The sequence below is a fragment of the Microdochium trichocladiopsis genome (assembly GCF_020744255.1).
Source record: "Microdochium trichocladiopsis strain MPI-CAGE-CH-0230 chromosome Unknown B0I36scaffold_6, whole genome shotgun sequence".
In the NCBI taxonomy this organism is placed as follows: Eukaryota; Fungi; Ascomycota; class Sordariomycetes; order Xylariales; family Microdochiaceae; genus Microdochium; species Microdochium trichocladiopsis.
The window spans coordinates 1,557,603-1,582,993 of record NW_025763549.1 but is presented as its reverse complement, the minus strand read 5'-3'; the positions used below and the strand labels follow the sequence as shown (position 1 = coordinate 1,582,993).

The following is a 25,391-nucleotide window of genomic DNA, read 5'->3' as shown; positions in this document are numbered from 1 at the left end:
ATCTTGCTGACCTTACGCTCGATCTCTTCGTATTCGTTGTCGAGGTCCAAGTGCTCGGGGGCAAGAAACTGGAGCTTGCTTGTCTCACCATACGAGTTACACAGGTAATCCGCAATGGTCGAGACAGATTGGAGCTTCCAGTCCGGCACGGTAACCTTGAGTCTATGCCAGACCAACATTAGTGTGGCACGGGACCACTTGTCGCCGACCTTCTCAGCCCTGACCTTGGCCCAAGGGATGCGACTGTCGGCCTGCGCGCCACAAGACTTGATGGCCTTGACGACGTTGTACCGATCGCGATCCGTCATGCCTTCGGCCTCTCTGCGAGCCTTGTCGATGATTTGTTCGAGGGTCAAGACCTCGCCGTCCATTGCGCCGCCCTCCAGCTGCGCCTTGATGAGCTTCCACTTTGTAATGCATTGCAGCCGACTGCGGGTGCGATCCATTTTCTCGCTGACCATCTGCCAGTCCACAAGCTCCTCATCAGTTGCTGCACTGTTCGACTCCCCTTTCTCACGCATCCTCCGAATCGTATCGATGGCCTCGGCGACAATGTTGGCTAGGCGGTCCTCTTCCTCCTGACTCCATGCATCCTTGCGCCGATTGTCACCACAGACCACATAGTTACGAATACGGTCGCGGACGTCCTCGGGGTGACGATTGATCAGAGATCCGATCAAGGTATACTTGTTTCCATGCATCTCCCACATCTTGCTGAGCTCGTCATGCTGCTCGGGGGTCCACGTACCCCGAGCAACGAAATTGTGGAACTTGCGGCGGCACTGGTTGATGACTTTCTGTCGCCGGCGATTGGGACATGTGCTAATGACTCTGTTCCAGAACTCTGACGAATTGACATCCTTGGGGTTTCCGTGAATGAAGGCATTGATCTCAAACTGGGACATGCCATTCTCAACCCGCCATTTGTCGATCGCCTCCGTGATGTTGCGCAGTTCAAAGTCGCTGAACGGGCCTGTCAGGACATTTGCATTCTTAGGAACACGTACGGCTGGCCGAAAGGGATCTGGTGTCGCAGTGTCGGCATTCTCGACCTTCTCCACAACGTCGACGTCCTGATGATTCGTTTGGGCCGGCTGGTCGCTTGCCGCTGGCGGTACGCCAGCCGCTGAAGGCGATGGGAGCTCCGCAAAATCTTCCTGGATGCGGCTGTAAAAGTCGGGCTTGACTACGCGCTTACGGCTAGAGCTTTTCGTAACCTGCTCAGTCGAGGGGCCCGCCGGAGTGGTGGGCACTTGGACATTCATATGTGAGACATCCATGGGCGGTTCTTCGTAATTGCCATACTGCACGTGCATGTGGTGGGTTTCCATGGGCACGTCTAGACCGTGCATAGGCACTGCTGGTGCATAGTGCTGCTCTCCTAAGAGATCTCCATGATCTTGAGTATTTTCGTACTTGGCCAGTTCGGGGTCGATTGGGATGTTCGGTGCCCCATAAGAGGCCTGTATGTTACTGGATGAAATCGCTCGAGCAATTTCATCGAGGCTCATGTGGCCAGGATTGTAGGGCGAGACGGGTTCTGGCTGGTAGGATGGCATGTCGTTTGCAGATTCGTCGTGCACGCCGTACATTAGGCCATGATCATTGCCGTTGACATAAGCTTGGTCGATTTGCATTTGCACAACTTCGGACTCTGGAGCGTCGTGTTGCTTGGCCTTGTTCTTACGCTTCTTTTTGCTCACCGTTGGCGACTCGATGGTGTCCTCCATGGCTTGATCGACAGGCTCCAACACGTTGTCGTCCATCGGCTGTACGGGCGCATTCTGCTCCTCGGCCTCCCCAGCCTGCTCAGTGTGATGACTTTTTGCCTTCTTCTTCTTCTTCTCCAGTTCATCACTGGCCGCAGATTTCCTGCGCTTCTTTGAAGCAGGGGCTGGCGCAGAGTCGCCAATCTCGTCGACTTCGGTGGGAACGTTGGGATCGGCCGAGAATGAACTATTTGTGAATGCAACGAGCTGGTTGAGATCCCCTTCGGACGTAGCTTGATGTTCTTGGGGCACATCCTCGGATGCCTTGCTCTTCTTGCTTTTCCGCTTCTTCGCAGGCTTTGACGGCGGAAGAATGTCAGAAATGACTGGTAGCTCGTCAGACATGGGAGGATCTAGCTGATAAGCCTGGTGGTCCATTGCCGTCAAGGCGTCCAGGCCATGGGTGTCGAATACCGTGTCGGCCATGGCTGTAGCGGCTTGTGCAAGCTGCTGGCTCTTCTTGCGCTCGCGCTTCTCCTTCTTGGCCAGCTTGCGCTGCCTCCGAGCATCCGGCGACTCCTCGCCTTCAGGTGGTTGGGAGGACGACTCCAGCGCGAGCTCGTCGAATGTGCGGCCTTGAGCTTGCGTTGCGGAAGCTCGAGCGCGAGACGGGGAAGCGCTCAATTCGGGCGAGTCGGGGCGAGGCGATGGTGGGATGAAACGCTCGGGAGATTCCGCAATTTCGTCCTTCGCCAACGAAGCTATTGTTGGTGGTGGGGAGGACAATGAGACGTTGCGATAACTTTTGGCGCGTTTCGAAACCCCCCAGTGGGATCGCAGAGCAGGGTCCAGGTCCTGCGTAGCTCCTGGTATCTGGCTCGAAAACGCTAGGTGCGCAGGCTCGTGCTCCTCCTTGGGCGGAATAGAGGGAGTTTGCAGCCGCGCGTTGTCAGGTGCAGGCCGGTCGGCTTCACTGTCGCTGTCGTTGTCGCGTCGGTAGGCACTCTGATCTCGATCGTGCCGATCAGGGTCGGAGTGTTCGAGCTCACGGTCTCCAGTATCCGGGGAGTCAGACTGCGCGGATTGGCTCTGGTTCTGACCCATTTGGAAGCATTGTTCTGCGGACGAGTCTGGGAGGGCTAGTTTTTTTTCCCGGGGTGGCCGCTGGTTCGGGTGCACGACTTGGGCGGCGTCACGTGCATTGGCTGGACTGGGGTTGGCAGAAAAAGGCGGAGATTGGGAGCAGGACGTGTGGTTTTCACCTGCACACAAAAGAGTGCGGTTTGGGGGGATGCGTGGGCGCAGAAAGTTGCGGCAAAGTGAGGGGATCTCGAGTTGCGCAATTGGGTTGGTTCGGCAGTCTTTACGCGTTTTTGCATGGACCGCGTCTGGGGTGCCAGCTGCTGGTCAAAGACGCGGATTCGCCTTGGTGAAGAGGCTGTGATTACCCTATGGTCACAGGTTCGGTCCTGCCAACCTCCGGTGTGGCAGAGCACTGTTCCCTCAGGGCGCCGCCACCCAAAGTGCGAAAAAGCAATGTTGGCCCACACACCACAGAGTACACACTGTACGACTTGCGCCCACTTCAACAACCCAGCGGATTGCGCTGGTGCAGCGAAGGTGCCCCTCGCAACGTTTGATTGCATACCGAGTCTGAGTTACTGCCAACCAAAACATTCATAACCAAGAAGCGTTGCACTGGCTCGGTGAAATAGTGCGTGGAGATTTTGGCCGGCGTCTATAGCTCGAATGAGGGCCTGGAAGTGGCTTCGCATAAGCTGCGCAACATGACTGGCTTCACAAGCTCGGGACGTGGGCGGGCACAACCGTTAGTTATTATGAGCGTTCAGTCGTCAGAATGGGTCGAAGAAGGTGCCTGGACTACGTGACCCGGCCATCTCATACTCTGTCTTCTATGCGCAGCAAAAATCTAGGTTCATGCTTCGAGCTACGCCTTGCCAGTCCCAGACACGAGCCCAATCTCCATACTCCATCAGGCGCCACACTTCTTGCAAAACTTCGAGCACACGGTCGCAATTACGCAACCCGGTGTATTGTCGTATGCGACGTACAGCCACCCGCACCTTGTCGCGTTGGCTTGGCGCAAAGCAGGCGGTACCAATGACAAGAGCAGGAATAAGCAAGAGCCTCTGACACGGGTCTTTGGAATCCAACGATACCATGATCGCCAGCGCTTCATCTACTGCTGTGGTGATCCTGCTGTCATGGTGAGGTGGATAGCGTATAGGCGCTGGCGAGTCGTCGCGCGATGAAGGCGGCGACGATGCCCTGCTGCTTGTTGGTCGCTCTGATGGTGGAGGTGTATTTGGTGGTTGGGCAGGTAGAGGCGTCCGTGAGCGAGCCGGCACGATGCTGTCCACCGAGCTGCTCATCACACTGTGGCTAGAAGATGCCGACGACGGTGGATATATAGTTCGGAAAAGATAGACCCACATCATTTGCTGGTAAAGAAGTCCGACTCGGTTACGGCTATCTCCCGCAGGCCAGTCTGGGGTCCAGTCGCGGATCGCCGTGTCGATTTCTGCAGCCTGGTATAATGAGGCATAATCCACAACCGGATCCGCTTCCGCAATCATATTGGCCCTGATGCCATTTCGTATGGCGGTGATCTGGCAGAGATGCTTGAAAAGTCCGTCTGCCACGCCAATCATGCGGGCGGGCTTGATGGGGAGCCACGGCTCCCAATCTTGGGATGCCAGCTCAGGTGCGTTGATATCCGAGTAGCGAATGAGTTCATCTGCGAAGACGTGAAACTGAAAGAATTCTGTGATGAAGACGAGGAATGCCGGGTCGTCCGGCGGCGAGTCTCGTATCAGCCGTTTGTAGGCGAGGAGATGCACTCGGTGCTCCCCAGTCGCATTGCCTTCTATAATGGTTTGCAGCAGCAGGCAGAGCATCTGAGCATAGCGAAAGGAGATGTTGACCTTGTCTCCAGACTCCATACGATTGTGCTCCCGATAAATGTCATCGTGGAAGCGATCCATGGCAGCGTTATGATGAAACAACGAACGGCTTTGCAAGGATTCCAGAGAAACCTTTGGATTGGCGGCGAGTAGTGCAGAACCTTGATCTTGCTGGGTGTCTATATGTCTGCTGGCGAGAGAGAGAATGGAATGCATCAAGCCTGTGTGCTCAACGGCCATTTGCAGGAGCATGTCCTTGAACGCGTTCTTATGATGGCTCTCGACGGTCAAGACGCCACTAAGTTGATGGATGTAGTGGTTTAGGAAAACCATATCTTCAGGTGTTTCAACCCCTTGGAAAATTGGTTGTAAGGTAATCATCGGTAGGCTTTGCCTTCTTCGTTCTGTTGCACTAATGCGTAAGTAGGAATTGCAGGGTTGTCGAGCTGGGCATTCTCAATATTCTCACCTTCGTCTGCTCGCTCCTTACCACTCTTCCAGACAGTCTTCTCATTGTAGCCTTCGCATACCACGGCATTTTTCTCGCAATTCATACCTGCGGAACAAGATCAGTGTCTGGATGTAGGGAAAGGCGCAGTAGACTGGATTTTCCTTACACCTCGGCTTGGCTTCGTCGCACTTCTTCTTTCGTTTCCGACAAGTAATGCAGCCTATTCAGTACCATCAGCTTGTGCCTCAGTGCTCTATGGGTCATGAGAGCTTACCAGTTTTTGATCTTCCTTTGGCTACCTTCGTGTTACTTATTGGTGGCACTATTGGATGTTTCCGCGGCCGCCCTCGTGGGCGCTTGGCCTTTGTTGGGGTTTGCTGTACTGATCTGGACGACGGTACGGGAGTCGTCCTCGGCGCCTCTTTGAGATCGTCTATGCGGAACACGTCGTCTTCCGAGGGTTCGTTCTTGGGGGCAAGTAATACATCATCCGAGTCTTGCTCCCAATGCACATCGTTGTCGGCATCCTCAGCTTCTGACGTGCTTTGGCTGAAGCTCGTGCTCCAGGAATTCGCACAAGATGACGCCGCAGAGTGGACCATAGTCGGCATTTCGTAATGCCGATGTATGCTGCGGCCCATGGAGTGCTCAAATTCCGTGCTGATGGGCGAAAGCTGGCCCGTCGTCATCCTCGCGGTCGCGTTTGTTGTCCAGTTTTGTGAAAGTGGGAGCATGGCTCCGGATGAGTTGTCCTCGGAGCCCATGCTCTGGTTATCTGACCACGACAGGTCTGCATCGTCGAGCCGCATGTTCATGTGGCGATCCATAGTTTGCGAACGAGACTGTGACAAGATGACATGTCAGACCCTCCGTCTGCGGTGTGCCTCGATCGAGCTGGCGGACACGTCAAGTAATGCTTGCATTCATGAGACGATGGCTACGGCTGTACATGGAGCTGTATGCCAAGTAGCACGGTAGAGGTTGTGCTGAGATCCAGGACCGAGGGTGCTGCGGGCAGGGTACGGGTGGTTGGCCCAGCCACTCAACAGAAGAAGCAGGCAGGACAGGAGGCCGGGTTTCTGGCCGGGAGAAAGCTGAAGACTGGCAAATGGAGGGGTTCCCGGGGATGTCGAGGTGGAGGGCGTCCCCAGGTCTTATTTGCAGGGTTGCCCTCGATGCGCGTGGGGCGAGCCGGGGCGAGGTGAGCGTCCGAGGGCGGGAGATGTGCATCACTGGTGGCTCCGCCTGCTCTAGCCCACCCACCTGCCTGCCACGATGGGCAGCCCAGCAAGGGGCCCCTGCAAGCTGGACATGAGCGGGCGTTCGTGGGTGCTGGGGGCGCGGGCGCCTTGGACAGATTGCTGCGTGGCGCTCTGGAGTGGTTAGCCTTCGGTCAGCTCAAATATGGCCCGGCGATTCAGCACCGCCAGTTGTGTGGTGTGGGAGCATCAGGCTGTGTTGTTGTTCCAACATCGCCCCTCTCTTTCGAGTCCTGGAAGGAGATAATAGAGCTGTGCCGACCCGCACCCAGTCTTCTGCACAATTGCTGGACGCAAAGATCTGGAACGGGACCAGCTGTATTTCCATGGTTCGAGAGCTAACGCGCCACCAACGACTGGCTACTGTCTACTGCCGAGTTGAGCGAGGCCCGCAGGCTGTTCCGGTTCGTGAGCAGAATGCCGGTCTTCAATCTCGTGCTCTCTCACCTTGATGATCGACTTGGGTCGTGGATGGCCGCGATTGGATTGATCTGGCCGTGGTAACGGATTGAGTCGAGTCATGCCAGGGCCCAGAGTGCAGTCGATGAAAATTATGTCCAGTTCATCCTGACTGGCCTCGTGCACTTCGTTCCTAGCAGGAGAGGCAGTCACTGGAGGAGAATATAATTTCGAGGTCCAACAAGGTCGACCGGCACGGCTTGCCTTTCTTGGAGATCCGAGGTCCAAGCGCTGAAATGTGCTGATTCCCAGATGCTGCCAGCCATCCAGAGATTACTCGAGGCACGAACTAGACACCCCAGCACTGTGACCTGTATGCTCATTGGCTTAACTCGAACGAGCCGAACCGCAACTTTTTTTTTCCCCCTTGCCGATTGCTTTATCTTGGCTTGGTTTATTTGAGACTCACTACAATCGTGACCGCTGCGCTGGCACTGGCGAGCAAGTACAATCTCCAGGCCGACAGAGTCACATCCCATGCGTTTTCCGGCAGTCCATGGATGCCTCTCATATCTCCCCGGAGCTGTAGTCGGCAAGTAATCCATGCGGTCAAGTGGTATGCGAGCATGCCGCCGGCAAGGGAAGCTTCGTTGGCTGGTCAAGGGTCGTTGTCCACTTGGACGGTGGAGCTGTTGGGCTCACTTTGGCAGCTGGTGGACTCACATGATTGCACCTGCCTCGTTGCCGCGCCCGCGCACGTTATCTCTGACTGGGGTGGATTATCTCCTCAGGCAGCCAGCCACCTGGTGGTGCCTTTCTCCGAAGTCCCATCTGCCGTGCAAACCGATTCACCCCTGTCGCAAATCGTGAGCCGCAAATCTTCAATCCAAACAGCGACGTGTACGCGACACATAGTGAGCCCACAGACGCGCCCGTCGGTCGAAATCACCTTCCAGACAACCAGCACGACGTTGAGGGTGTCCGAGAGACTGCCAAGGCCCCAATGACCTCTCTCAGCGGCAACGGCCCTCTGGCATGCATACAAACACGAGACCATGACGCGTCCGAGGGGGACAGCTGGGGGCTGCGGTGTTACTGGCGGTCGACTCTGTTCTTCTGCCTTGAAACTGCCGAGACTGCTACGGACCAACAACGCCTGACAGACAATGATGTTGCGGATCAGCCACACTAGCGTTTACAGTGGATAGAGGCGCTGACGAATGAAACGCCAACCCACCACTCCAGTGCGCATGTTGTCCACCATTCGATCCTAAGACTCCAAGCCACTGCGGGCCGCTTCGTCAGGCAGCCGAGCTCTTGACTGATATCCCACAATCAACCACCACACCATTCTACGCCTAGGGCGCCACTGTGCTGTTTCTTCACTCTTCGCAAGGAGGATCAACATCGTGTGGTTTTCCTTGAGACTTGCTCTATCCACATATAGGAATGGATCCAAGCTGGTGTAGTTGACGTGGAGGTCCTTGTTGTCACCGCCGGGTGCCTTACTGAGTAATTAGCCAGCACGTGCCTGGCTCAGGAAAGCATGTCTACAGGTTCATCAGCTCGGGGTCCTCGAACGTGAGAGTGGTGGCCGAATACACCACTACCTTGGAATCTTTCGAAGCTAGTGATGCGCCGCTCGGGGCGCATCCAGTTGTGCCCGAAGCTGGAGGGCAACATACTCTACATACACACAAGGGTCGTGATGTGGGATCTGCCGTGGCGTCTCCGCGAGGCCCGCAAGCGCCACTTCGCCGCGGACCGAAGGACGCTACCGCATTGTTGAAAAGACTTAGCTCAATCCGAGCAACAGCTGCTGCGCTTCACCGCTTCCAGTGCTAGCACGCGGGGTCTGGGCCTGGTCGTCATTCAAGTAATTTAATCCCAGGGATTGATAACGATTTCTCCGAGACCCTCCGTGTCCAAGCCGACGACCCAACTACAAGTCCCAGATGATATCACAAGAAATAACCTCGCTTATAGGCTGCTTGGCATCCTCGAATATAGGTCTGTGCCAAATCTTACAGCATTCCTACCGACTCGTGGCGACGTCATTGTGTCTTGTTTCTATCATCCTGGAGTATGCAACACCAACAATCGACTCGCTACGTCCTGGCCATCGGGAGAATGCCGAGAACTGCGTATCCACTTGCAGGCTGCCAGGATTTATGCCGCATGACCCCAGGCGCCTCCACCAGCTGCAGACATTGACAGGGAAGATCTACGCTACTGATGCGGGGCTTGCAATAGGAAGGGTCGTGGTGGGCGAACACGACCATGTGCCCATGCAGAGGCGTGTGTGTGCTCACGAATCACAATTGGTGAGTAGAGGGGTCTGTTGGCAGGCTCTCGCACAAGAGGACCTTTGCATGTCTACAGAAGACTTGAGCCCCGCATCGGCGTCTGGTCTGAGTCGAGCTGCCGTAGGTTTCAAGACCCAAATTTGACCAGTGAGATGCGAAAGGGGAAGATGCTGTGGTGGACAGCAACGAGCAGTCAAACAACAACGGAAGAGCCTGGGACCAAGTCCCAGAGAACGCACGCCAAAGGCCATCCGATATTCCAGCTGGTGTAGACTAGCGAATGCCTGTCCTTGCAATGTGCAAGGCACTTGAATATCTCCGGCCCCCCCTCTACAGGCCACACCCACGCCTGCTTCCTGTCAGAAAGCCTGCATATGCCGTCTCTGTTATGCATGATAACACGTGAACCCTCTGTCACGACGGCCTGCTGAAACACACACGATGTTTGTGCGCCCACATGGCAACCCCTCCATGTCGTTCCGGCCGTTCGGCAGTCCAACACGCTTCCCAAATTCATACGCGGGCAGCAAGAGAGGGAGGGTTGCATCGCAAAGCTGGTTTCTCTGACGCCTGGGATAGATTGCCGCATCCGAGCGTGCATACAGCAAGATTTTTCGACGACCCCAGAAGCATGTCTCTTTGCAAAGACATTCTGCAGTGCAACGCCCCCCTCCCTCCTTGCCCATACAGCGTTTGTCATAGGTTCGCTTCTCGTCACTTGCCGATCTGCCACCACCCATTCAGGGGTACGGATTATCAATCCGTCGACGTCCTGGTCGACGTTTACCTCTGGTATTCGGCGAGCGGATGTTTACAAGGCCAGAATAGATCGTCCCCGTGACGTACGATCTACGAGCCTATCGTCACTGCCCTCCAGAACTTATTGCCCCGCTCGCTTACACAGGTCAGTGATGTCAGAATCGGTCCAATATTTGAAGGACTAGAAATGGACATTTCATATGAAATGTAGTGTTGTCGAACACCAGAATTCCAACCAAACCAGGGCCCCTGGTAGTTGTTTGTTTTCTCGCCCAACGAGTTTGAGAGTTTCGCAGATGGGGAAGCAATAGTATTTTATCATCGCCCATGACCTGAACCTCGTGGGGAGGAGGGGTGGCTGGTTGGAACCCAGACAATTTCATCACCAGCGAACGACGGGGACCACGGAGGGGGGCGGCGTACCACGAAACTCATCAGCGGGCTCTGGGATGTAAAGGAAAGCGCAGAAGGGACGCCGCACAACATACTAACTTACATTATACGATGTGCACACACGCAACTGATGGACCAGTGCAAAACCCATCCGAAAGATGACTATAGAGCGCAGACAGAGAGACAGAGAGAGCTGATTGCTGACAGATAAATACACACAACATGTGGACACATGGGACAAAAGTGTTTGAAGTTCGCAAAGTCTCAAAATACCGACCGCATCCACCGCAAACACCGGCTTGAAGCGAATCCGATTCACTGAAATATGGGGACATGCTCGTACTAAGTTCCCCGCTCCAGCATCAGGTTGACAGGAGTGACGAGAAGAGGCGATGTTTAAGGCGGAAGCATGCGATAAGCTAACTTCCTTCAACTGGTAATGCGGCCAGGTTCAAAATTTGTTGGTGGTTCTGGCTGACTGGTCTATCATCAGTAGCAAAACGCGGCGGCGAAGGCTTCACTTCGGACTTTGAGTTAGGGCTTTCTTTACCGATGCCAGATCAGGCGGCGGATCGACCACAACAGACACAGCACGGCTTTCATCAAGTGTATATGGCAGGAACGACTAAAACTTAGGCTTGCTTATAAGACGAAACATGCTGTGATTGAAACGAATTGTAAACACACTCAGCGTGAACACCAAGGCTTCGGTGGCACCCGCAGGCTTCGTGTATACTGCACGCTGTTTCCTTCCGGCTGAGAAGCGCTATGTCGTGCGCTGGCGACCCTGAATGCTCCGTACTGATGCCCACCTCAAACTCCTGTCCCATGAAGATAGTATACTTTGACTGTAGTTTATACCTTGAAACCGTGATCCGCGTTAGTCTAGATGAGATATCTAGCGGCGAGACGCAGACGCCGCTGCAGGGCTCTTAACATCGACGTTAAAGGTCCATCGCCCTATTTTGTTATCTTGTTAGCAAATTGTCGACCTCGGATCTGTGCTTGAACACGGGACGGCTTAGATCATACCATTTGCGAGATTGTCCGCCGTGTCTTCGAGAAGAATCACTCTCCGCCGGTTGCAGTACGCAGTCTTGTCCATGATGTCGACCTTGAGCTTCGCGTCGGCGAGTTCCGCGATGGGCTTCTCAAACATCTCCGAGAGGTTCTCCACAGCCATCTCGAGATCCTTCTGGTTATCCTCAAAGATCTCTGTCAGGTTGTTGCGCGCAAGGTAGAAGGCAAACGCGTAAGTCCACTTGAGCGTCTGGCGGCAGACCTGCAAGGCTTGAGAGGCCGAGTTCAGATACTGCACCTCGATCCAGGACATCCCTGATGCTGTCTGGAGTTGCACCATCTTCTTTTCCGTCTTCTGGTATACGTCCTTGTCCAGGCGGGCTGACTGTTCATGGTTGGCGTACCGGTTGTAGTAGTGCAAGTATCGCTCCAGCGATAGCCTGGACTTGGCCTGCGCGTCCCGGGCATCCGAGCCACTCTTCTCTTCGAAGCGGTTGCAGTTGTACCAGCTTGTGCCATGCTCTGACCAGAGGCCCATACACATCCAGCAGAATTCGTACTTGCACTTCCGGCACGTCATGTGGTTGCAGCCGCCGTTCTTCTCGATCGTCGAGTTACACTTGGGACACTCCTTTGTGTTTGCCGAGATCCAGTTGGCAGTCTCGCTGTCGTCCGCACACTTCTTCAGCCACCTCTTGACAAGCTCGCACGGCGCTGGCTGATGGTCGCTCAGTATACAGCCAAAGCAGAACTGGTGACCACAATCGCACGCCACAGAAGGAACGATCCGGTCGAGATCCTTCTTCTTGACGGCACATTCGATGGCGTTCTCGCAGTCTGGCGCAGGACACCACTTGAGGGTATCCTTGTCCTCAACAAAGGTGCGATTCAGCAGCTCCTGGTATCGGTCGGTCAGGTCGGGGGTCACCAAGAGGTCGAGCGAGCGGGCATCAATGATTCTGTGGCAGCCATCCGTGGGACACTGAATCCGAGCTGCCTCTCCTTCTTCCTTGATCTTCTGTGTAAGGTAGTGCCGATAGCAATCTACACAATACCGATGACCACACTTCATGGCAAAAGTCTCGAGGTCTTCGTCATCCTCGCAACAAATATCGCACATGAAACCAGGAATCTTCTCGAGCTCTGGCAAGTCTGAAGTGTTTGAAGCCAACCCGGCACTTTCGAGCACCTTGCTCGGCCTGTCCATGTAGTCCTCGAGCAATCGTTCTTTGTTCCATCGGAAGTGTCTGAGGAGAATGGCAGCGTCTTCTCGCCGCATGTCTAAGATCATGTTGACCTCATCCATCATCTCGTCTTGTTGTTTTTGTATGTCCGCCGGGTGATATACACGGTAGCTGACTTCGTAAGCTTTGCCCTTCTTCTTGTCGCTCTTCTGGGAGGCAAGGATCGGATCATCATCGGGGTCTTCTTCGAAGACGTCGAAATCTGCGAGGAGACGAGTTAGCCACTTTCGGCTCGACCAAGATGTTTGGACCATTAACAGCATGACAAAGTTCAAGAACCTGTGTCCAGTTTCAAGCAACCAAGGTTGGCCTTGGTTGTGTACAAGTACGAACCAGCACGATCGAGTCTTGCCAGAGAAATTCACAATGAGGGATGTGACATACCTTCGGCGCCCGAGAGATCGTCGTTGTCTGTGTCGTCCTGCATCACGTCGTCGTCGCTGGACATGTTGGAGATGAAGTCGTCGTCGGAATCCATGTTTGTGCCGGTTGTGAGAGGGGTGGGCGGTGCCGCTGAGGAGGATGCGACGACTGCTGCCGTGGGTTTGGATATCGCTGTGAGGGGTTCGGGAGCAGACCCTGGGGAGGGAGCGTGGGTGACGATGACGTCCTGCTCTGTGGCTGCTGAGGCGGAGGGACGCTTGGGAGGGGGAGCGTCAGGGTCGGTCGACGACCGGGCTATCTTCGCCTCAGCGGCCTTTCGTTTTCTGGTGGTGGGAGGAATGGTGGCGGTCGGGTGAGACCCGGATCTTCCCTTCGACTTTATCGTGAGGGACGTAGCGGGTGGCTGTGACGCGGGGGGTGGTGGGAGTGGTGGTGGTGTTGGAGGTGGTGATGACGGATGGAGGTTTGGGGAGAGTCAGATGTGAGTCGGCGGAAAGGCGTGGCAGTGGCGGGGGGGCAATGGGGCTCGGCGGGCGTGACTCGATCGGTTGGCGGAGGTCCGCCTAGGCGATGTTGGCTGCTGTGTGCGACACGGGTCGGGCTGCCAAATCTGGAGATTGGCAAACACGGAAGCAAGCGAAGTGAGAAGAACTGCGAGGAGAAGTAGGAGAAGGAGAAGGGGAAGGAGCAGGTGAGTGGCTGCTGAAGCCGTGCGGTTCTAGATGGGATGACAAAAGCAAGGTGCCATGACAGCCTCATACGTCTGTCTATCCGTCAGCACGAGTGTTCACGGTCCTTCACCCGGTCACCAGTCAGGCAGGCACTTGCAGGCAGGCGGGCAGGCGGGAAGGCAGGCAGGCAGGCAAGGCTAGCTGCCTGGACGCAACGGGGTGGTGCTCATACAATAGTGGGCGCCCGTGTCGTCAGGCGGCCCTCGCGCCGCTGCCAGGGCGGAGTCACAGGCACAGGTACAGGTACAGGTACACCCACCCGACCCCTCTGGACGCTTCCGCCGAGGTACCCGTGGACGTGGTGGAGCCACCCTCTACAATCTGCCCTGGCCACAGCATGGAATCTCCAGGACCATCTGCAGTTCCCAGGCGACCATAGGCGAGTCTCCTGTTGAACCCAGACTTGTTGAGCACCAGACGCGCCGTATTGCAAACCTGACATGCTGTATCGCCAGTGTCCGGGCTGCCGCCAGGGCATTCCCTGGCACTCTATCTGCATCCACGCCAACACCTGCAGCACGCACTGGCAGCCTGGCATCACGAGGTCAGCGAGACGCTTCTCCACCTGCCCATGTGGCAAGCATTCCGATAGCCGCTTGCCGCCTCTCCCGCTTGTGCATTGAACATTGGGAACCGGCCCCAGCTATTACATGCCAAGGTGCAGCTGTCAATTTTTCCCAGTGATGCTGATGATTAATCCGCAATATCCTCGTAGACAAGTATGCAAATCAGGCCACTGGCGTGACTGGCCTGGCCAGTCGATATCCAAACAGTCTCGACGTCTGACCCTGCAGGTTGAGCCGCGTCTCTGGCTCCGTCCACTCCGTAAACTTGACAAACCCCACCTTTTCCATCACCTTCTGGCTGCCAATGTTGTCCCAGTCCGTGTTGGCATAGACATGCTCAACCACGTCCACTGGCTCCTCAGTCTTGTTGTCGTCGCCTGTCGTCGCCGTCGTCGTCGTGGTGCTCTCCGGCGCAAGCGGCACACAGCTGTCTCGATGAACCCTCCGCACAATCGGTTCCCGGCCTGGCAGCGCCCACCATGAAGCCACAAAGGCCCTGAGGAACTCTGTGCCTACGCCCTGGCCCCAAAACTCCTTCCGCAGCTTGTACCCAATCTCTGGCCACCCGCTGCTGCCCGACTCGAGGTTGTGGATGCCCCCCTCGCCAATCAGCTCTCCCGTGGCCTGCCAGAAGATGCCAAAGAGGTACTGCACGCCGTCGTTGGGCGGCAGAAAGAACTCCATCGCCTTGCGTGTCTCGTCCATGCTTGTGTCTGGCACGCCGCGTGACGTGCCGGTCATTGCTTCCGGTTGTGTGCGTAATCTGTGCATGCCCTCGAGGTCGCTTTCGATAATCGGACGCAGGATGAGGCGCTTAGTCTTGATGGGAGGCCGCTGAGCATTTGGAGGTAGAGGGCATGGGGGAAAGCTGGTCCGCACAAGCACCATTGGCCGTGTTGGAGAAGAGTCGTGAGAAGCCATGTGGTGTTTTTTTTCTTTGGCTGTTGGCTCTGTCGTGTATTGTGATGCGCCAGCAGTAGTTGTGGCTGCCGTTGAGAAGTACCTGTTGCACATCTGCCGAGCGCCAGTGTAGTCTGATATATGTACAAATTCCGGGGTCAACTCTTTCGTCGAGATCGTGGGACTTGCCGGCGTGAGTCAGTCCGGCAATCAAGGGCTCGAGTCCACTTTCATGAGTGTGGAGTCGGCAGCGTTCAATTGACCATCTCGAGGCTTCACGGGCATTGGCAGGGGTCTCCAGGTCGACGGCTCCTCCACTGAACCCGCCTGCTCGTACAGATCGTATTGTCGACATCGTGGCTGAGCCCCAGACTGCCCAACCACAGGCATGCATCCACTCTAGCAGACCTCGAAAGTCCCCAACTCCGCTCAGCCCAGCACCGCCAATCCCCGGCGCCCAGGGGCCTGCATGTCTCTGAAATCGGGCGTGGCTGAGACGAACTGAGACTGCCAGACAGCGTTGGTGTGTGCAAGAGTCAGCCACTCATGCTCGAGCGTTTCCCGGAACAGCTGAACCGGGCCAAGGTTGTCTAGGACAAGCTCATGCTAGTGGCCGTCCATCACCAGGCATGCCCAGCCAAGAGTCAGGCCTATTCGAGACTCGGTTGAGCCCGCCCAGTAATAGAGCATGTCTTGAGTGTATATATATCGAGGCACATTTGCCCCCACGTCCTCGCCATGACACTCGAGGCTTTGGTTCCTCGACGGTCTTTCCGTGCAGCTGTTCTCTTGAAGTTATTTCCGCTTAACATCTGGTAGCCATGAGATGAAAGCATGGCTCGCTCCAACAACCCGCCCGATGCACTCGAGCTTGAAGTCGACGACAGCTCAGATGCTGGAGAAGATGTAGCATTCCTACAGCCGTCCCACGGCACTCGATCCCCACCTGCACACGCAAGGTCCCAAAAACGACGAGGCTTTCTTTCAGGGAGCCGGCTCGGCGATGGCATCATCACTACGCCGAAGGGCATCGCGGCCGTTTTGTGCCTCGCCGTGTTCCTATGGGTCATGTCGGGCATGGTCGCCTTGATCCCGGCGATGCAGATGATTGAGGAGCTCTTCTGCCAGCGCTTCTACGGCGACGAAAACCCCGATATCCACTACGGGGACGACAGCTACGATGCCCTGTGCAAGGCCGAGGCCGTGCAGTCCGCGATGGCGTACGTCGGCGGCGTTACGTCTATGCTCGACAGCATCATTGGCGTGCTCCTGGCTTTTCCTTTTGGTGTATTGGCGGACCGCGCCCGTCGACCAATCTACATGCTTGGGGCGCTGGGCCAATTGCTGAACGTCACCTGGTCACTGGGTATCTTCTACTTCTCGAACATTTTCCCCGTGGAGCTGGTCCTCCTAGGGCCTCTATTTCAGATTTGTGGTGGCGGGCTGGCGACTGCTGTGGCGGTACTGTTTGCCGTCATTTCCGACGTGCACAAGCCAGAAGACAGGTACGTGCTGTCTGTCCTAACCCAGACCATAGGATTCCTCATTTGCAAGCAGGCTGACTTGTCACTGTGTATGAAAGAGCAAACTGGTACTTCTTCTTCTCCCTCTCGGCACAGGCGGCGGTCTTTCTTGGCCCCCCGTTCGCATCAGCGCTCATGGGCTCGTTTTCACCCTGGGCTCCCCTTATGCTGTCGCCCATCTTCACGACCGCGGCGGGACTGGTCATGTTGTTGATTCCCGAGACAGCCCAGCCAAGAAAATCTGGACAGGTCAAGGCCCCACGGATAGCTGGAGACAGACACACGAGGAGACAAAACGTCCACTACCAGCAAAGCCAGGAGGAAATAGACAATCTCCTCCCCAGCTCTCCTCGCCGAGACACTGACTACGACGGTGCGAATACGGAAGACGACGAGTCAGACATATGGCGCCAGATCCAGGACAAAGGCTGGCTCGCGACCATAAAAGCACACTGCCGGCATCAACTGTCTGAAGCCCAGACAATATTTCGCGAGCTCCGCCAGCGCTCCGTCATCTTGCTGCTGCTAGTCTTCATGCTCACCGCGCCTCTGGGCAAAGGCTTCGGCCAGACGTTTGTGCAGTACGTGAGCAAGCGGTACCACAAGACCATCGAGGAAGTCGGCTACCTCTTTGCCCTGCGCGGCGGCCTGACGCTGGTGATCATGGGCGGGCTGCTACCGCTGTTGTCGTGGTGGCTTACCTCCTCGTCTTCGTCTTCGTCCTCGTCCTCCGCGTCCACATCCGCCGCCGCCGCCACGTCCGGCCGCCGTTCCACGAAGCGCCGGGGCCGGGCCCCCCTCTCCCCCTTCGCGCGGGACCTACTCCTAGCGCAGCTCTCCGCGCTGTTCAGCCTGTTGGGCTTCTTCGGCCTGAACACGCCGTCCTACAACATCCTCGTGGGCTCGCTCGCCGTCGAGTCCCTCGGCTCGGGTCTGCTACCGCTGTGCAGGAGCATGATTACCAACTTCACCACCCCGGCGCGCACGTCCAGCTTGTTCACGCTCATCAGCATCGTCGAGACCATCGGCGGTCTGCCGGCAGGGTTGCTCCTCGCTTGGCTGTTCTCGGAGGGGATGAAGCTCGGCGGCGATGGTGGCGATGGCGATGGCGATGGTGTTGGCGGTGGCAATGCCCAGATCTGGTACGGCCTCCCCTTTATATACCTCGGCGCGTGCGCGCTTGCGGGCTTGCTGGCGCTGCTGTTCGTCCGGCCTCCTCCGCCCCCTCATCCTCCTGTGCATCCCGCACCTCCGCGCCGGTCGCCTACGTCAGACAGCCACGACAATCACGACGACGAAGACTGCGAAGCAGGTATCGTGCCTGCTGCCTAAGGAAAACCCTCGCCGTCAGCTTCCGACGATGAAGGATGTTGCAAACAGCAACAAGCAGGGCTGGCGGAAAGAAAAATACGTGGCAGCAGCCGACTCGACCGCAGGGGGCCGGAGGGGGCCGCAGGGCGCAGTGAGATGGAGGAATTAAGTCACGGCGGATGGAGTGACTTGGGGATATAGGTACTGCAAGTATTCCCCGAGGAGACAAGACATTGTTGATTGTGGCCTCCCTCACTCGCTGCTTCTGTTCTGCGGGCAATAGAACATGGGCAGCTGCAAGGCAAAGTTCTGTGCTTCAGGGTAGAACTGGACTTCGTCACATAGAGATCACGAACCAAACGCATGATATGTGAAACCTGTATCAACACAGACCGTGGAACATATTTTCAAGAACGAACAGTGATGTTGAGTTACCCCGTGAATGCCGTGGCATCTTAGGGGAAGACGTATTAGTATTAGGTGTTTTGCTCTAATCATCTCTTTCCAGCCCGCCGTTTCTCGGCTTGGGTAGAGATTATCCAGTGTCCCATATCAGCCATGCCAGGCCGTGATTGTGTATCCGAATCCCAAACGTGGACCTTTCAGATCCCGTTAATAGCTTTTTGTTACCCAAACGCCATCGCCTAATGCAAATCTTCCCAATTGTAGGTGTCATGATCTTGTGGTTGTTACCCACTGCCCTCTCTATTATGACCAAGGCCATAAATCTCAGAACGCCATGCGAAAACTTCAGAGTGAAAAATAAATCTGACAACAAATGAAACGCTGTGCCATGCGATGCTCTTGCTCTTACTCCTCGACAATGTCCTTGAAGAAGGCATGTCGAAGAGCCTGCTGGGCAGTGACGCGCTTGCGCGGGTCAAAGTTGGTCATCTTGCGGATGAGGTCCTTGAATTGAGTGTCAAGAGCGTCGCTCTTCCAGAGTCCGAAGGGGTGTCGAGGGTTCTCTTCGGTGAAGGTCTCCGCGATGCGACGGAATCGAGGAACCTGAGGGTGGCGGTGGCCAAGGTAGCTCAGGAAAGCCTCAAAGTCTTTCCACTCGGCGAAAGTGGAGATCTGCCGAGAAAGAATCTCGGCCATGGGATCCAGAGTCTGTGAATCGTTCTCGTTGTAGAAGATGACTCGCTTCAGACGCAGGAAGATGAACTGGGTTATCTTTGTTAGCATACGATCGGGCATTGTCGAAGGTAGCCAGTGACAACTTACGACAAGTGCCAAGGAGAACACATCCGAGGGCTTGCCCACGAATCCCTCGGCATGGGCCTCGGGGCTACGCCAGAGCTGGTTGCCAACAGCCACGCCACGGAGCGCCTGTCCAACGGGGATGTAGGTGGCATCCTCGAGGTCGGACAGCTGGACACGGCTAACGGAAATGCCCTCGGCAGTCTCCTTGTAGTCAACCATGATGTTGTTTGCCTTGACATCAAGGTGCACGATATTGTGGTCGTGCAGAGTCGCCAGTCCACGGAGAGCGTCCCTCATGATCCGCTTCTGTGTGTTGGACGAGATGTCCTTGAAGGCAAAGTTGAGGAGGTGGTCCGAAAGGTACTCGTTGACAAACATGCGCTGCTCAGGGATGGTGTCGCGCAAAGCCCGGAGATAAGGCGAGCTGTTGTACCTCAGCTGCAGGGGCAAGGCGTAGTTGTATTCGTTCTCGAACAGGTTCTTGAGCACAAATTTCTGCTCGTCGGCCTTGGCAAGGTAGACAAAGCGGTCCTGGCGATCCTGAAGGACATTCTCAATGACGTACTCACGGCCAGAGTAACCCTTAAGAGCTACTCCAGGCTCCAGAAGTTGGCTGCCGAAGCCAGAGCCATGGTGGGAAACGGTGCTAGCGCTGCGAGCCACGGGGGCCGGGGCGAAGCTTGCCCTCGGGGCGTGAGCGGAAGTCGATGTGATCTGCTTGATGGCGCCTGCAACTGCTCGCGGGGCAGTGAATCCTCGCATCCTGTTCTCTGTGTTTTGTGGTTTTGGTGGTTGGGAAAGCTCGACAAGAGGTGGTGAGTGCTCGTGTAAGTCGAGCTTTTAGGGTGGCCGAAGCCGGGCGTGGTCGTGTCGGTGTATCTCTTGATGATTTCTACTGTCGTCGATGGAAGACCTCTTATGCGTCGCGTCGCCTGATGCGGTGTGAAGAACGACTGGATGTGTGATTGACGGGAAAGCAAACTCTGATGAGTAAATGAATAAAAGAACAAAAGTCAGGCCCGTGAAAGAAGTGCCTGGCACCCGAGTCGGGGAGGATTGATAATAAAAAGGGCAGCAGCGACCGAGCAGCGGTGCCAAGCGGCGCGGCTGCCCAGGGGGGTGTGGCGGCTGACCAGGCACAGTCATGCACCTGGAAGAGTCCAGTCAAGTGCTCGAAGGCCTGGGCGGCCGGCAGCGCAGACTGAATTTGATGACAAGTGGGGGCCCCCGCTGCCAGTGGGGGTGTCTGGAAGCCATCTTCCTCGTTCTCTCACAGCCTTTCGCCTCGCGCCCTGCAGACTCTGCACACCACCACACCGGCACCCACACACCACCGCGACCCGTCGACGCCGGTGGCGGCTCGCGGTGAGCGACGGCCCTGCGTGGCCTGCAGCACTCCCTGCCATTCGCTCGCGGCCAGCCAGGGACCCCCTGCCCGTTCCCGGCTTCTGGGCCTTCCATGCTGCACGAGGGTGCGCACATCCTGGCCGTGGATGGGAAATGACTTGTCGAGATCCGCCCAGCAACGCGCACGGGGAACCCGCCCGCCTGATCCCGCCCTGTGCCATGCCACACGAAAGGTTCATCTCGCGCTCTGGATCGCCGGCGACGCTTGTTCTCGACCTCCACCCAAGCTCCAGTTTTGGCAGGTCCCCTCGCCACTGGCCGCGCATCCTCGACCAAAACCGCCAGCACGATAGCGGCGTGGCCAAACACAATTCCCCATATCAATCCCACAGTGACGAAAATCTGATTCGGAGTCTCGCCGCGATAAGGAATTCCCAGCAGGCATCATGACGGCCATGAGGCAACTTGTCTCTGAGCTTCTTGACAAGGGCCGATGCCGTCGAAGGTTCGAGGTTCGCCTCGTGACCGTGCTAGATCCTGACGCCAAGATTGTTACGAGCTGCGCCAGCCTTTACAAGGCTCAGCAATAAGCATTACGAGACGGGCAGGCTTATTGGAAAGTGTGTGGTGGGGGTCGCTATTTTCGGGGGGTCCAAGCCCCCATCGCCGGCTGCCACCTCGCTAGTCCTGCAGTCACATTGTTTAAACCTGGGCCCTGGGCTTGCATGGTCGCGCCAAGCTGTACACCACCGGCGTAGTCTTATTCAGCTGGCCATGCTACCTACAGTAGCTCAAGAGCTGTTCTTCCACGTGAAGAAGCTATTTGAAGCCATCGAAGTGCTTGCGTCAGCCTGGAGAGCCACGAGTTCAGCTCAACCACGAGAAGCAAGGAGCGTGCACCCTCTGTCGGGATGACCACCAGTCAAATCACCCGGCAGCAATCCAAGGTTGCTGAGAGAGGGGAATCGTCCTGTCGGAGTTTGCGTTTGGGTTCACCGCTGATCCCGTGCGACGAAACAACCAAGGTTCCCAGTGGATGCATACATGCAGCAACATCCATGCCATGGCACGCAGGCGATGCAGCCACACTGCACGCCTTGGTCAGCATTCAAATTTTCGCGTCAGATGGACTTCTGAGGCATGGAAGTGATGCTCATTCATTGTCGCGGCGCTGTGCTCCGGAACCGGCGTCGTCGTGGCACACCAAACGAGACTGATACATAGGTCTCAGTGCCAGCCATACCCGCCCGCCCTGGTCTTGCTTGACTCACGCGCCAACCCTAGGGAGCATCGAGCACGCAGCATTTGGTCCGTGAGCCTGACCACAGCTGCCTTCTCTCTGCTCCATCCATGATTGCCTCGCATTGTGTTCATGCAATGTTCAATGTCTTGCTTTTACGTGCGGAGCGGAGACAAAGTCTGGCTTCGGAGGCGCCGGATTGGCATTTCAACAACCTCAGCGACATCGGCGGAGTCCTGTCATGTTGGAACGAGAGGAGTGCCAAGGTAAGTATTGATCCAGGGACACAGAACGCCCACTGTGTGCTTGCTCGATGATCGGCGGCCACGACAGAGGCTTGCTACAAATCGCGATGCATTCCATCTCTACATCCGTACGGACATTTGGTATTACCCCACAAGCTGCTTCGCTCCTTGTTGACCGTGCTCCCTTGCGCAACATGCCTTGCATGCCACCGGTCCATGCGGACAAGCCGGGCAAGATTTGAAGCTGCATGCACGCCCGCATGCTGCCCCCCATGCTGCAATGGCTCGTGGGGTGACACGGAGAGGAGGTGAAGCTGCAAGCCAAAGCCGACGTGTGCCTGGCGAGTGCTGCTCCGGGCTGTTCTAAAGGTTCCGACAGTCCGACCGATGGACATCGTGGCCCGCCTCATCTCAACCACCCCAGATTTGTAGCTCAGGGGACCCCCACACGGGCCCGGGGCACCCACGCCCTGCCGCCCAGGGGTGCCACCATGGGCGCTCGGCTCTCCTTCCGCGCCCCAATCATGCCTTGGCGTGGCTCCGCGTGCGGGTGCTCACCGTCTCCTCCTCCTCGCCCGAGCCATCCTGTGCTTCAGACTTGTCATGGCTTTTGGCACTCTTGCTGCCATTGGCCTGCTTGCCGTCCTTTGGCGTTGACCTGTTCTTGCTGCTGAGCTGGTGAGCGTCTTTGCCAGCCTCCCCGTCATCTTCCTCCTGCTCCGCACCAGCATCCTCGTCTTCCTCGATATACTCAGCATCACCCTCTTCTTCGGCTGCCTCCTCGTCTTCCTCTCTCGTCTTGTTTTTCTTCGGAGCCGGCTTGGACTTTGCCTTGTCCTGCTGGCCATTCTCCTTGTCGTCGACGTCCATGTCATCTTCGTTCTCGTCGTTCTCATCATTCTCGTCGGCCACGTCCTCCCCATCCTCCTTCTTGCTGCCCTCCTTGGCAACATCCTCGTCCTGATCCCGCTTCTGCTTTTTGTTGGCATCCTTGCCTCCCTTCTTCACCTCCTTGCCATCCGCATTCTTCTCGTGCGGGCCGTCGTCGTTATCATCGCCGTTCTCCTTGTCGTCATCGTCGTCCTTCTCATTCTTGCCATTAGACTTGCCCTCGGCGTCAGGCTTGTCATCGTCCGCCTTGCGCTTCTCGCCCTTGTGGCCGCCGGCCTTTTCCTCGACCGTCAGCTCCGACGCACGCTTGACGACGTCGTTGCCCGAACGCGAAATGTGCACGGCTGGGTTGTCCGGCGAGGCGTTCTTCTTGATCGTGTTGCCCCTCTTGGACTCGATGGCGATCTCGCCTTCCTTTTTGGTCTCTGCGACTGTGCCGCCTGGTGCGCCGCCACCCCAGTTCCACGAGACTGTACCACCGCGTGTGCGTGTTAGTGTGAGGTTGTGTAGCCTGCTTGACACGGAGCGGACAGCTCCCCCTTCGAGCTGTGCTATCGACACGGCGGGTTTTGCAAAAATTGCTTGGGGCGCGGAACTCAACATTGCCAAAATACATACCCTTGTCGCCTTTCTCTGGTTCCTGGCTACCCATTGTCGCTCCACGTTACGTTTTTGAGTGATTGAGAATCCCGGTGGGTAAAGTGATAGGTGGGCTGTGGGTGAGTAGTGAAGCAGTTCGAATTCGGTTGCTCCGTGTTTTGCTTCGTGTTGAATCCAAGAATACGCTCCAAAAACTGGCTGCGTTGAGGCTTGCGGGCTTGGGCAGGTTTTCTAGTTGCTCGCACACTCACCCGAGTCAATCCAGCGGCAGCACCAAGATTTTACTTTTCTCAATTGACCGGCCAGCACTGCCCTTGGCATCACCCGTCCATGGCTAGCGGCAGCGGCACCCAAAAGCAACCAAAACCTGGAGAGCAAGAAGGTGGCTTGGGGGGAGGGAGTAAGACAAAGGGCGCTCAGGAACCCACCTCTGGTCTATGATTCATGATCAGGAGGAGGTCCAGCCCCCTAGTTTGGCATGAAAAACATGGGAGCTGTTTACCCGAGCTGGCCTAGCGGTGGGCACGGCACACTCTAAAGTCGCACACACACACACACACATCGTACTTGCCGCCTTTCCCTGGCGCGCCTTGCGGGAGCGATCGATCGGCGGGCAAGACAGGTGGAAAGGCTGGGGTAAATGGTGTCAAGGACGAGCCTCCTATTGGTTATCTGGAATCACCAAGTGGGCTGATCTCTAGAGTGGTGGTTCGTGATCGACCACCCGCCACACCATCTGGCGAATTAGTTAGCAGAGACTCGGGGGGGGCGTCCAGGAACATGACGACAATATGCATCTGGGTCATTGATCTCATGTCCTCTAGACGCTTCAGGTTCGACAGATGGAGAGTTCAGGAAGTGGCGTGCTGGAAGATGGCGTGCCTGACTGCGTCACTGTTTACAAGCAGGATCGAATTTGCCCAATGCGCAGATGCGCTCGACGAGGACTTCAGCCCGGGCAACAACCCACAGTGGTGAGCTTGTGCACAAAGTACGTCATGACGGCGCTGTGTACAAATTGCTTGTTCTGAACGTACGATAGAACACTTCCTTGCTCTGCGCCCAGAACAAGTAGCCTCGACTGCAAAACCGTTTGTGTCACGTGCATGAAGCTCGTCTAACTGCTCTTCTCCATCTCGCCAGGACGGTTGGATCATGTAGCAAAAGCCTATGGAAGGCTTGCGACCGCGGAGAGGGCCTGGCGATTTGTGATGTAGGTATGGAGGTTGTAATTGAGTTCTGCTAGGCTCGTCATGTTAATTCCTTTGCTAGAGAAGAGTTACAGGCGCCAAAATGAACGCATCACGCGGGCAACCAGTTCCAGGGCAGCTCTCAATGCTGCAATTTAGAGGTAGTGGCTCATGGGCTTTTTTTTATTAGTTTTTCTAAACAAAGTATGAATTCAAGCGGTGCAAGTCATGCTTGGCAGTTCATTGTTGGCACATGCCGCTATCTCTGAGCAGCTCATCGGCTTACACACATGGTTACCCGTGCAGACAGCACGTCATGTTGCTGAGGAGTTTGGCTCCGTGATTTTGACATCAGAACTAGCTGCCCAGATTGGTGACAATGTGCTTCTAACATCAGGAAGTACAACGATGATCCAATCAAGATGGGATTGAAGTCACAACAACCCGCCGCCGAGAGCTTGCTGCAGCCCGTTCCCCTCAGAAGCCCCGCGATAAGAGCCTTATCGCGCGGGACAGCGGGCCACGAAAGCTCCCGGTGCCGCGAAGCTGTCGAGGAAATTCCCGGAGCTAAGCTTGCACGTCATTGCGAGAGCCTGGCCGAGCACAGCTCTCCAAGTCTCGCTGCAGCAAATCTCTCAACACCAATTGATCGCCAAAACGGCTTACTGGCGAAAGTGTCTCAGTGCTCACCGTCGACAGTCGCAGTGGAGCAGCCTCACATCCGGTCGACTGCGCACTCGAAGCGCCCCGTCCCTCGTTCTACCTAGACGCCAAAGGCCGCATCACGAACATC

At 56.3% G+C, this 25,391-nt stretch overlaps 9 protein-coding genes across 9 annotated transcripts; 1 reads left to right on the top strand and 8 right to left on the bottom strand.

Annotated features, from left to right (window-relative positions):
• Positions 1 to 404: 404 nt before the first annotated feature.
• On the bottom strand, positions 405 to 905 carry B0I36DRAFT_244375 (uncharacterized protein; the record flags this gene model as incomplete). Its single annotated transcript, XM_046150055.1, has 1 exon — positions 405 to 905. A coding segment is annotated over one exon (501 nt), but the record flags the coding sequence as incomplete, so codon positions are not given.
• Positions 906 to 3,622: 2,717 nt separating this feature from the next.
• On the bottom strand, positions 3,623 to 5,686 carry B0I36DRAFT_244005 (fungal-specific transcription factor domain-containing protein; the record flags this gene model as incomplete). Its single annotated transcript, XM_046150024.1, has 4 exons — positions 3,623 to 5,037; positions 5,103 to 5,189; positions 5,251 to 5,304; positions 5,359 to 5,686. The coding sequence occupies 4 exons, from the start codon at positions 5,684 to 5,686 to the stop codon at positions 3,623 to 3,625; spliced, it is 1,884 nt and encodes a 627-aa protein (XP_046011578.1).
• Positions 5,687 to 6,239: 553 nt separating this feature from the next.
• B0I36DRAFT_130273 (uncharacterized protein) lies at positions 6,240 to 6,939 on the bottom strand. The gene is made up of 2 exons (XM_046148197.1): positions 6,791 to 6,939; positions 6,240 to 6,445 (listed from the first exon to the last, which is right to left on the bottom strand). The coding sequence occupies exons 1-2, from the start codon at positions 6,863 to 6,865 to the stop codon at positions 6,335 to 6,337; spliced, it is 186 nt and encodes a 61-aa protein (XP_046011577.1). The 5' UTR covers positions 6,866 to 6,939; the 3' UTR covers positions 6,240 to 6,334.
• A 4,282-nt stretch (positions 6,940 to 11,221) lies between these two features.
• On the bottom strand, positions 11,222 to 12,942 carry B0I36DRAFT_244112 (ring finger protein; the record flags this gene model as incomplete). Its single annotated transcript, XM_046150030.1, has 2 exons — positions 11,222 to 12,666; positions 12,849 to 12,942. 2 exons carry the CDS (start codon positions 12,940 to 12,942, stop codon positions 11,222 to 11,224), a joined length of 1,539 nt encoding a protein of 512 aa, XP_046011576.1.
• Positions 12,943 to 13,065: 123 nt separating this feature from the next.
• B0I36DRAFT_130213 (uncharacterized protein) lies at positions 13,066 to 13,670 on the bottom strand. Its single transcript, XM_046148196.1, has one exon. The coding sequence runs from the start codon at positions 13,605 to 13,607 to the stop codon at positions 13,227 to 13,229; it is 381 nt and encodes a 126-aa protein (XP_046011575.1). The 5' UTR covers positions 13,608 to 13,670; the 3' UTR covers positions 13,066 to 13,226.
• Positions 13,671 to 14,307: 637 nt separating this feature from the next.
• Positions 14,308 to 15,033, bottom strand: B0I36DRAFT_244365 (GNAT domain-containing protein; the record flags this gene model as incomplete). Its single annotated transcript, XM_046150051.1, has 2 exons — positions 14,308 to 14,508; positions 14,569 to 15,033. The coding sequence occupies 2 exons, from the start codon at positions 15,031 to 15,033 to the stop codon at positions 14,308 to 14,310; spliced, it is 666 nt and encodes a 221-aa protein (XP_046011574.1).
• A 527-nt stretch (positions 15,034 to 15,560) lies between these two features.
• On the top strand, positions 15,561 to 18,268 carry B0I36DRAFT_384824 (major facilitator superfamily domain-containing protein). The gene is made up of 2 exons (XM_046161029.1): positions 15,561 to 16,550; positions 16,628 to 18,268. The coding sequence occupies exons 1-2, from the start codon at positions 15,880 to 15,882 to the stop codon at positions 17,898 to 17,900; spliced, it is 1,944 nt and encodes a 647-aa protein (XP_046011573.1). The 5' UTR covers positions 15,561 to 15,879; the 3' UTR covers positions 17,901 to 18,268.
• On the bottom strand, positions 18,269 to 20,129 carry B0I36DRAFT_290813 (kinase-like domain-containing protein). The gene is made up of 2 exons (XM_046151715.1): positions 19,107 to 20,129; positions 18,269 to 19,046 (listed from the first exon to the last, which is right to left on the bottom strand). The coding sequence occupies exons 1-2, from the start codon at positions 19,845 to 19,847 to the stop codon at positions 18,690 to 18,692; spliced, it is 1,098 nt and encodes a 365-aa protein (XP_046011572.1). The 5' UTR covers positions 19,848 to 20,129; the 3' UTR covers positions 18,269 to 18,689.
• Positions 20,130 to 21,911: 1,782 nt separating this feature from the next.
• B0I36DRAFT_350190 (uncharacterized protein) lies at positions 21,912 to 23,460 on the bottom strand (the record flags this gene model as incomplete). Its single annotated transcript, XM_046156864.1, has 4 exons — positions 21,912 to 22,037; positions 22,066 to 22,161; positions 22,476 to 23,278; positions 23,427 to 23,460. 4 exons carry the CDS (start codon positions 23,458 to 23,460, stop codon positions 21,912 to 21,914), a joined length of 1,059 nt encoding a protein of 352 aa, XP_046011571.1.
• Between the last annotated feature and the right edge of the window lie 1,931 nt (positions 23,461 to 25,391).